Source organism: Oculina patagonica, chromosome 9 (genome assembly GCF_052425735.1).
Source record: "Oculina patagonica isolate OP01 chromosome 9, crgOcupat, whole genome shotgun sequence".
In the NCBI taxonomy this organism is placed as follows: domain Eukaryota; kingdom Metazoa; phylum Cnidaria; class Anthozoa; order Scleractinia; family Oculinidae; genus Oculina; species Oculina patagonica.
In genome coordinates, this window is record NC_135766.1 from 11,127,124 (window position 1) to 11,138,577 (window position 11,454).

Genomic DNA, 11,454 nt, shown 5'->3' on the forward strand with positions numbered 1-11,454 from the left:
CTATAGACTACATATTTAAACGATTTTTCATTTAGCATACCCCTGCCAATTGTCCCCTCTCCTAAAGCTTCTGTCAGGGAGCTTAACCCGCTTTCCGTAACTGAAGCAACTAAGAGTGACAAAAGAGAGATAAATAGCCATTAAAAATGCAGAAATGATTACGAAAAACTTCACTAGAAACGACAGAAGGATATTTCAAGCAACAAGGTCGCAAAGAAAGCCTTGTTATTCTTGCAGAGAGAAGTTTAAGCTCTGTTCCGTAAATTTAAGGTATATCGTGGTAGTTACCAAAGATTTTATGGATATGCTCTCGCTTAGGTCTTCCTTTTCAAGGGTTTCCTTGTGGTTGCATCTCTACACCTACTCCCCCTACCGGGATGGTCTGGTTATGAGTGAAGAATCTTAACATGAATTTATTTTTCAAAAAGGTACGGAAATCTTTCATTTGCACAATGTATATTACTACGTTGATAGCACTGTTTGACAAAACCATTATAACACTAGCAGTGCGGATGACATGTTCGGTTTCAAAATCCATCTTTGGCTGAGCTACCATGTGATAGATAACATTGGCAAAGAAAAATAGATAAGGCGTAACAAATGCGAAAGTAAGAGCAACAACAGTATATATACTACGGATCCTAGCAACCCTTACCGCTGACCTGATACCATTATCTCGCTGAACATCTATGGTTCGCCTTGTTCTAGTCCATACAGTTATAATAAGAGATATATTTAGTCTAAATAGAATACAGCTTGGTATAATGTATTGCAAACAAGTAAAACTTACAAAGATAATCCTGAATGCAAAATATTGATTATTGGGTCTGCAAAGCACCGTGTAATGTGTATCGTTTAAATCATATCTTATCCCTTCGTGTGTGACGGCAGGAAATAAAACAACCACAAACCCTTCTAACCAAGCAAACAGTATTATTCTTTTCACAGTAGAATGAATAAACGTGCGAGGAACTTGACGAGTTGAAAAATATTTCCCAAAGCTTATTACCAGCAGGTTGTTAAAGGTAACACAGGGAAACAGAAAAGACATATATCGCCCTATTTTACAAGCCCAGCCTCTTTGCAACACATCAAGATACAACTGGAGGCTCGCATATGGAAGTGAAATTACACTTGATAGGACATCTGAAATGGCTAAACTCTTAATGTAGAAATTAAAGTTCATTAAAAATGAGCATGTCCTCATAAACGACTTCGCCCTATCCTTGGTCTTCAAAAAGAGTAGTATAATGACATTTCCCACAAAGGCTATTATCCCAATGGCAACCAGTGACAACAGCAGTGCGAGTTTGGTCGAGGGGTTAATAGGTCTAAAGACGTAGATTTTACCAAAAAAGTCTGTTCTGTTATTAGGCACAGAGAAGTTGTCTACATTGGATTCATCCATTCCTCCCCTTTTCATCAACAGAGGAAATCTAAGCCGAGACAAAAGTAAACAAATTAACGAGTGGTAGTGGAATGTGTCACAGATTTGTAATGATAAGACAGTGCATTCCACTCTAGCACCTTTGGCGTTGTATTGTATAACTATTGACTTGACAAGACGTCAATATCAGTTTAGATTTGTACACCACCTTAGGTAACTGGCCCCATATATCATTTCGAGTCTGAAAACTTTAAAATATACTCATCTCTTACTTTATTGAGAAACAGTTTTTCATTATCCTTTTTTTCAGTAGTAATAAGTACAAATGAATACTTTGCTCGTAAGAGTTTGCCCTTTGTGTTTCAAAATTTTGAATGTGAAAATTCAGTAACATGTTTGTGTAAACTGATAAGCACAGCATTAAAGATCACTACAGAGCGAGATCAAAATTCGAAAAAAACAAATAACCAAAAGGAAAGTTAAAATAGCAAAACGTCATGAAAGGTGAAAGCACCGTTTGTACTTCAATGGAAATCAAAACAAATACATCATATACAGTAATAGACTGTCCACAATATATATAGATATATTTTAAAACGACTATATCTTCTTATTTATTAATGGTACTTACTGATGTGGAATATCGCGCGATTAAATGTTTCCTTTTGCCAAGAAATAAACCAGAAATAAGACTTCACAGTATAGGACAACAGTGTTCATCAAGCTTTTTAGTTTCCGCTGAAAAAGATCAATTTAAAGAGAGAAGATAATAAGTTAAAAAGCTAAATTTCAAAATAACAGCATTCTGAGTTTTTTGTTGTCCACGAATTCAAACATTGCGACATTTCACGATTGATAATCACTGGTTTCAACTCCACTCAAAAGGACAAGTACAGGGAGTGATTCCATTTCCTCCCCATGCCAAGTAAAACAAATCTCTTAGTGTGATATTTCTTATGATCCGTCGAACGACACGCAATAGCTATAAAATATTTTTTTCAGTTTTGTAGTACTTTTAGTGTAGTACAATTTCGCTAGGTTACTCGCGATAACAGGAAAAAAAATGCAAACTCGTTTCAACCTGTGCTAACTTCATGACCTTTAAAAAATTGTCTTCGTTTCCAATCAATGCAATGATAATAAGCTGGAAAGGAAGACTACTTCTTGAAGACCCGGCCTACGCATATAGTTCAACACTAAATCTCGGCCCCAGGGAACAAATACATATAAACTTAACCTCCTTATTACGGACACTTCGGTAATCAGGCGATGATATTTTGTGTTTATTTGCAATTTCCTGTTTGTGGTTACAAAAAATACCAACGTGATGCTTCATTCATCTTAGACGTTTTCGGATCCGTGCTTAGTGTTAATTTTTTACCTGCAGCATTGCGTTGAAGTACATTTCGAGTAACTGAATACTAAACTTTTGTAACTTTTTTTCACTTGTTAATTCTCGGCTTACAATTGTTGAACGATTACTTTCCAAATATTTGGATACTAACTTTGTGTGCACTCGTTGATCCTCTAAATAAGACATTTAAGTTTTTTTTGACAAAAGTAAATCTTTATTTTTAATCAATTCTTATTCGCACTCAACATTGTTCATTTGTCAGCGGTTTATTCAGGGCTATATCCAACTGCTCATGATTTCGAAATGGAGAATGGTGGGCAGTAGACAAATAACTAAATACAGGAATCGCTCCGAGGTAGATAGCTCTCCGCCTAGCCTAAATAGCACTGATGTTAATTTTAAAAACACTCCGTTTAGCCTTAATAGCGTTTAATAGTAGGCTCTTACGAGTCAGTCCACGTAAGGGTCGAGGTTGTTTGTGAGAGCATCCCTGTGTGACCTCCCCTCGTTAGCGACTGCTACCTTCTATAGCTGCTGGTTTGAATTTTTTTAATTTTTTTAGCCTCCGCTAAGCGACCACTCCATTTGATCTGACTTCACTACGTGCATATGATCATTTTATCTGACTTCACTTTTGCGTGCATCGATTAAGCCTTTTGAAATGACTGCAGGTTATAGCTCAAAATTTAGGCCGCCTGTGTTCTGATTTCTCTTAAGCGAGCACATACCACATAGCCTTGATATTTCGAGGGGTCGCTTATGGGAGTTTCGGGTTCTTCAGCGCATGTTGATAAGGTAAAGTAAAATATGCTGAAAAATTAAAAATGGCGAGTGGTGAAGGAAAACATGGCAGTGTGCAGCTGGATGAGGTTAATTTCATACCTCGTTGATAATGATATCCAGCGAGATCTTTCTTCTTTGTAATAACGGTGTGGTTAATAACGACTAGAGAATGTAGGCTTCTGGTATCTATTTCTTCCTAAAGAAACAAGTGAATCTTGGTAATTTTAGCGCGAGGGAACTCTGCTAAAAACACGTTTAAAAATGGTTTAAATATTATGTTTTAATAGTCAGAGTACGAGTTGATAAAATGAATTTTCATTTGCCGAGTCTAGCATTCAAACAACAGTCGCGCTATGCGGTGTCCAATGATATTTCCTGTCTATCAACTTTATTGGTCTCAAAATTTACAATAATAAGAAAAGGACCAAAAAGAAATTGCGCGAACGGGAAAATAATGTTACCCATGCTAGGCGCAACCCTAAAAAACTAGTAAGAATGGTGATAAAAATCTTAAATTTAAAAAAAAATCTAATTAATTACTTAATCAATTGACACGGCTGCACTGAGTTGGGTTTGTCACGTACGCATCAAATTCAAAACTTTTTCGATGTGTCATCTGCAAAGTTTTATCTCTGGTGATTTGTACAGTATTAGCAATGTTATTTTTTAACACTCATTCACCTCTACGGGCTACTTAAAGGAGAAGTTCACTCCAGAATGGCCATTTATTTTCTTTACGCCAATAAAACGTTTACACAAAGATATGTCATTCTCCAAAATTTCAACCTCCAACGTTCGCTATAACCCTACGAAATCTTTCCCAAAACTCAGCGACAACTGAACGCCGCCATCTTGGAGCTGGTAATGTATGCGTGACGTCAAAGAGCTCAGCCTGAAGTTTGGCCGGAATATTTTAATAGTCGAAACTCCTTGTTTTTTGTATTTCTTGGAGCTCTGTTTGAGCAAATTGGAGATGCACAAACTGGCATTTTGACAAACAAAAGCCACTACGAAGAAACGATGAGTTTCTAGTATTTAAATTTTCCCGCCAAACTTCAGACTGAGCTCTTTGACGTCACGCATACATTACCAGCTCCAAGATGGCGGCGTTCAGTTGTCGAGTTTTGGGAAAGATTTCGAAGGGTTATTACGCACGTTGGAGGCTGAAATTTTGGCGAATAACGTTTCTTTGTATAAACTTTTTATTGGCGTAGAGAAAATAAATGGCCATTCTGGAGTGAACTTCTCCTTTAATGTAAAGGCGATTTGAGGTGAGTGTTTAAAGCGTTTATGTTTGTTTACGTCTCTTTATTCCCGTCTTGAAATTTACGAAGCTCGCGCTATAAACAGCCGTTGTCTTGTCTTTTAAGTTACTTTGGGTTGAGTTCTTCTCTACCATTTTCGCTCAATACTTTGGCAGACTTGCTGCATATACACTGAATTATTTTGAAAGTTTCTGTAAACAGTTTCAGGCGGAAAAAGTCAACCATTAAGTTAAACCGCGCTACGTTATCTTCGCGAAATGAAAGTTCTTCTTGGAGCGCCGGAGTTTGTTTTGAAATTTGTCAAATAAACAACCGAATTCTAGCAGACGTCTTTCTCTATCACATTCTTTATTGTTGTCCTTATTATATAAGGCCTTAGCCGCCCTGTGTTTAAAAATTTTTTTTTTTTTTACAAGGTCGACTTGGAGCAAGTCTATTGTTCCGCCATCGCTTCGCAATTCAACACGCGAGTGTTGACAACGTGTTGACATATTGCTGTCGACGCTCCAAGCGTTAGCTAATCATATTTTTGCGCTTTGAGAGCAAGGCATAATTCAAACGCTCTGGCTTAGCCAGTAGTCCCCATTTTTTTCACGCCTCGCCTCGCCCCGCCTCTTCCCCAATTTTTTGCGCGGTAATTTTTTTTTCTCTTCACGCTCGACGGACTCTGCTTAAAAACTAAACGGACTCTGCGAAAAAATAGGGACTGCTCGTACTCTACAAAAAAGGACAAATGCATAAATCGGGGCAAAAGAAAATATACTGATCGTTCTGGGTTCTTAGATGAAATTTTCTCCAGAGGTGCTTTTTCAAACATGTTTGTGATTATAATGATTGTTAATACACCTAATTGCAATAACGTTGTCATAGAAAAAAGTAAAAAAGAAAAAAGGTAAATAGGAATTAATTAGCTTAGTTTCATAACTGGTAGCATTTACAGAAATTTCACGAGTTTTATCTGCACTTTTTAAGTCAATAAAAATAAGCGGCAGTAAGACACAACGTTTCGATGTCATCCTGACATCATTTTCAAGTGACAAATAAAATAACGGTTAAACAGTGTTATATATGCGGTTAGAGATGTGATGTTTCATTGACATATTTGTTTTAAACAAATAGTTTCGCGCGGATAGAATCCGATTGCGTGTTCAGGCTAGGTTTCTTCTTTCTAATAAACAACATTTCGTAAATCAAGCAGTCCAGTTTTCCGCTGCATTTCTTTAGGACGGAAAAATTACTGGTAAGGTCGCCGATGTTATTAAGGCCGTGATCGTTCTTTAAATGCTTCCCGATTGCGGAGAACCTATGTTCATCAATACGTTGGTGTAAATGCCGGCTGGTATAGCCGACATAATCTGCATCGCACAGATCACATTGGTAATTGTACACAACGCATTGTTGATTTATTAAAGGTGGTTTTGGTTCACGCATCTTGAGATCTTCACCGATTTTGCGACTCTTGAATACTGGTTGAAGAGTGTGATCGATTTTCCTGCTCAGGTCAGAAAGTTGTTTTTTGACTCCATCGGCCGACGTTTGAACTTTAAAAGGTAATACCACTCGGTGAATGATATCCTTGTTGTTAGGTACTTCAGTTGGCACGAGAGGATCTTTGGTCCTCACTGAGGTGACAAAGTGAGAAATGGTTGAGTTAATTAGGATTGCAGGGTACTTGAGGTTCGTAAACGTCAGCTTCAGGCGATCACATTTAGTCACGAAAGACTCCCATGCAGATGACAGATGAAAAGCACGGTTTACCATGGTTTTTATGAGCGATTTCTTGTACTTTTGTCGACATGGCTTTGGTGATGGAGCAGTAGGCCGGTATTTGTTGGCTTCCGGTAATCACTGGTTTCCAGTTGGTGACCTTTCTTAAGTATTTCCATACCAACAAATGGTAACTTGTTGTCAGAAGCTAGTTCTATTGTGAATTGTATGGATGAATGACAGTTGTTAAGTGTTGTTAAAAAGGCTTGTTCATAACGACTACACCGGTACCCTTGTCTGGCTTCGTGACGACGATGTTATCTAGTTGTTTCAGCTGCTTTATGGCCCTTTGCAGTGTTTTCGGTGGCTTCGGTGAAGTAAAAGTGTGCTTTAAACCCGTAAAAAGGTGAAAATAATTGCATTAAAGTTATTTTTCATTAATAGAAACACGAAAATTTCAAATTTGGGAAAACATGCAAGTCAAAATGTCGTTGCCATGGTGACGTCAAGTTCCTGACACAGCAACCGATCCTACCAAATTATTCCCACATAAATTTTAGATAAAGTCGGAAAGTTTGGCAGCGTTTGGTTGAATATTGAAAATGTTATTAGCGTTCAAAGTCAGCGCGGGCACTTTCCGGGTTAATTTGTACAAAATAAAATTTTGTTTTTTACCTAAGAATGTTCTCAAAAGTGTTATCGTAAAAAGATTGTATGACTCTTTTTATTTTTTTTTTTTAAGTTTTGCGTTTCCGAATAGTTCGTCTATTATCTTAAAAATTCGTCATAGAAAAAAACACGACTTGTCAAAAACAAACAAAAAAAACTATTAACACAAGAAAACTGAGCACACACTAGTGGCATAAAGAATCAAAAATGATTTCCATACCAACAAATGGTAACTTGTTGTCAGAAGCTAGTTCTATTGTGAATTGTATGGATGAATGACAGTTGTTAAGTGTTGTTAAAAAGGCTTGTTCATAACGACTACACCGGTACCCTTGTCTGGCTTCGTGACGACGATGTTATCTAGTTGTTTCAGCTGCTTTATGGCCCTTTGCAGTGTTTTCGGTGGCTTCGGTGAAGTAAAAGTGTGCTTTAAACCCGTAAAAAGGTGAAAATAATTGCATTAAAGTTATTTTTCATTAATAGAAACACGAAAATTTCAAATTTGGGAAAACATGCAAGTCAAAATGTCGTTGCCATGGTGACGTCAAGTTCCTGACACAGCAACCGATCCTACCAAATTATTCCCACATAAATTTTAGATAAAGTCGGAAAGTTTGGCAGCGTTTGGTTGAATATTGAAAATGTTATTAGCGTTCAAAGTCAGCGCGGGCACTTTCCGGGTTAATTTGTACAAAATAAAATTTTGTTTTTTACCTAAGAATGTTCTCAAAAGTGTTATCGTAAAAAGATTGTATGACTCTTTTTATTTTTTTTTTTAAGTTTTGCGTTTCCGAATAGTTCGTCTATTATCTTAAAAATTCGTCATAGAAAAAAACACGACTTGTCAAAAACAAACAAAAAAAACTATTAACACAAGAAAACTGAGCACACACTAGTGGCATAAAGAATCAAAAATGATCTTATCTGAAGAGAACCAAGAAAGTCAAATTGAGTGGGATTTAGGCCTGGAGGTCAGTTAAACACTGAACCAGATGTTTGAAAGGTGTACGCTTTGTGGTATAAGAAATAAGAAAAAAAGGTTTCGTGGTATAAGTTGTAGTTTTATATGGCATCAGGTTCACTACGAGAGAGAGCATTCTATTTGGTTCTCTAACGGCTCAAATGTGTTATTTTGTAAGAAGTAAGTAAGTAAGTAAGTAAGTAAGTAAGTAAGTAAGTAAGTAAGTAAGTAAGTAAGTAAGTAATAAGAATTAAGTAAGTAAGTACGTTTTAAAGTCTCAGCTATGTATATATTTACTTGAGGTAACTTCCACAATGTTACAAAACTTAGAATAATTAATATAGTTGATAGGCCGGTGGTTTGCGTTGACGTAATCATTTGCCTTTAAATATATTTAAACTAACAAGAACATTGAGAAGCTTGAGAAGCTTAAAATCGGGCGCTTTGCCTTGAAAGGCAGGGCTCAGTACAGCAGAAACCACGAAGCAGTTACTTAAGTAGCACTCAGTCCGACTGTGTTTGTGTAAGTCACAGGGCTTGCATGAGCTGTATTAGTGTGCATAATATAATATCTAGAACGTTGTACTGTGCATGTCGAGATTGCATTATTACTTAACGACATGATGGTTTCAATTTATAAATGTATTTCACACAATACAAATAAACGATTGAAGTAGACGACTAGAAAATGTAAAGTTTTAAGACTTAGCAAAGTGCAGTGTATTGGTAATACTGTAAGGTGCGGTTTCACCTGAAGGTCGTGTGCTTTTCGGTATTTTCCAGGCATTGCACTTTGATGGGACAGTACTACAACTGTTTAACGGGGAACTACTATTGTCAAGAAAATGATCACAACTTGTTGATGAATGATTGAACATTTGTTTCATACCATTACTGTAATAGCAATTGATGAAGGCTTTTAGTCCTGAACTAAGGACTGGGAAATACTGAAACCCATTATCAGCCACCTTAAACGGAAATATCTTGTTGGTGTTTCAAGGAATCCAAGGAAACTTCACTCATCCCATGTATTTATGTATTGCGGTATTTTGTAATTTTTTGAGTGATTTTTGGGGATGTTTGGCAGGTGATAGTTTTTTTAAAAGAATTAGTAAAATTTAGACAACTAAGAAATATTGAAAATTTAATGTGAATTTAACATTGGAATTTGAAGTTAGAAATTGGCAGACGGACACCAAACAGTCCCGTGACATCCTGGAGTGTTTTTGCATGGGGGTCAACTGTGTGATGATGTTTCCATTTTTTTCTTCAATCCCCACTGATAAAGAACTGTTGTTGGTGTTATGTTGGTGTTATCACATGTCAAGCCTTTAACAAGGTATGAAAGAACACAAGGATTTAAATTATTCTGGTGCTCAATTTTTGCGTAACTAAAATTAATGTTACTCAAATTCCTGATGGATTCTGTCTTAAACTGTTACGAGCTTAGTATTTCCAAATTATTGCATGTCAATGTAAGGCAAGACAAGACATGCCTTGGTTCTTATGTAATTCTCTTAAAAACATATAAGATATTGACTATAATTTTGTCTGTGCTATGGCAATTCACAGTGGGGTGGTCTTGATGTGTCTTTAACTTGTGGACTGGACTGGACTAGTAAAACGAGGACTAGTAAAACGCGGACTAGTAAAACGCGGACTAGTAAAACGCGGACTTGTAAAACGCCTCTAGACACTTCCTTGGCCACAATCATCTTACGGCTCTCTTCAATACATAATGTCTCAAAAAAACAGTAACCTCAGAAAGAAGTCAGAAGCAAATAAGGTCGAAAGACCGAATTTGAACATATAACGGCAAATGTTCTAATGTCACGAACGTAGGAGTCGTGTAGGCCCGTCACCTTTATTTATCACATACTGCCCCCAAATTAAAACAGTACCCTCAGAAAGAAGTCAGAAGCAAATAAGGTCGAAAGACCGAATTTAAACATTTAACGGCAAATATTCTAATGTCACGAACGTAGGAGTCGTGTAGGCCCGTCACCTTTATTTACCATTGACTGTTGATTTCTGGACGGGCCCCGTTCTACCTCGTGCGAGCAATACAAACGACTGCACTCAACAGACGTCAAGTAGTGGAAAGAAAGAAACATATGCACACAACTCATAGCATCAATCCCGTTGTTTTAGTAGGGGTTTGCAGAACGAACATGTGCTATACTGCAAAAACATCTCCACGCTAAAACAGACCATAGAGTGCTCAAAAAAGCTAGAAATATGCCGTCGAAGAAACACACAAGAGCTTCAAACACAAATTGTTTCGCTCGCTAAACCGTTTAGTTTTATCCGATTTACAAGCGCTTGTTTTACAAGTCCGCGTTCTACAAGTCCGTGCTTAACAAGCCCTCGTTTTACAAGTCCGCGTTTTACAAGTCCGCGTTTTACTAGTCCGCGTTTTACAAGTCCGCGTTTTACTAGTCCGCGTTTTACAAGTCCGCGTTTTACTAGTCCGCGTTTTACTAGTCCGCGTTTTACAAGTCTGCGTTTTACTAGTCCGCGTTATACTAGTCCGCGTTTTACAAGTCCGCGTTTTACTAGTCCGCGTTTTACTAGTCCAGTCCAGTCCTCGTTTTACTAGTCCGCGTTTTACTAGTCCGCCTTTTACAAGTCCGCGTTTTACCTGAGTCCGCGTTTTACTAGTCCGCGTTATACTAGTCCGCGTTTTACAAGTCCGCGTTTTACAAGTCCGCGTTTTACAAGTCCGCGTTTTACTAGTCCGCGTTTTACTAGTCCAGTCCAGTCCAGTCCTCGTTTTACTAGTCCGCGTTTTACTAGTCCGCCTTTTATAAGTCCGCGTTTTACCTGAGTCCGCGTTTTACTAGTCCGCGTTTTACAAGTCCGCGTTTTACTAGTCCGCGTTATACTAGTCCGTGTTTTACAAGTCCGCGTTTTACTAGTCCGCGTTTTACTAGTCCAGTCCAGTCCTCGAAATACAGTATGCCAAAACTCCCCGCCCTCTAAAGATAAGTCCTTGACGGTTCTTGTCGTTTTTCGGTGCCTATTCATCTTCGGCATCTTTCTCATCCACCTCTCGTTCTGTCCTGTGTCTGTCATCACACGAAAGAAAAGCTGATTCTCAAAAAATCTGCCACAAAAGGAAATTGACAAAAACAATATGAAAACCATATATCGAAAGTTTCTTATTCTAAAATTTTATCATACGTCTTAATTCAGAGCTACAAAGAAGTTCCTCCTTTTAAGTTATTGATACTGTTCTTACAGTACCTCTTTCCACTAGCGAAATTTTACAAAATTCCTTCGCGGCGAAAAGGTAGCGCGAATCCAGAACAGACTCCAATCGAGAGTG

General features: G+C 37.6%; 1 protein-coding gene across 1 annotated transcript; it reads right to left on the reverse strand.

The window, feature by feature from the left end:
* Window positions 1-328: 328 nt before the first annotated feature.
* On the reverse strand, window positions 329-1,408 carry LOC144664939 (putative G-protein coupled receptor 19). The gene has a single exon (XM_078526135.1). The coding sequence runs from the start codon at window positions 1,406-1,408 to the stop codon at window positions 329-331; it is 1,080 nt and encodes a 359-aa protein (XP_078382261.1).
* Between the last annotated feature and the right edge of the window lie 10,046 nt (window positions 1,409-11,454).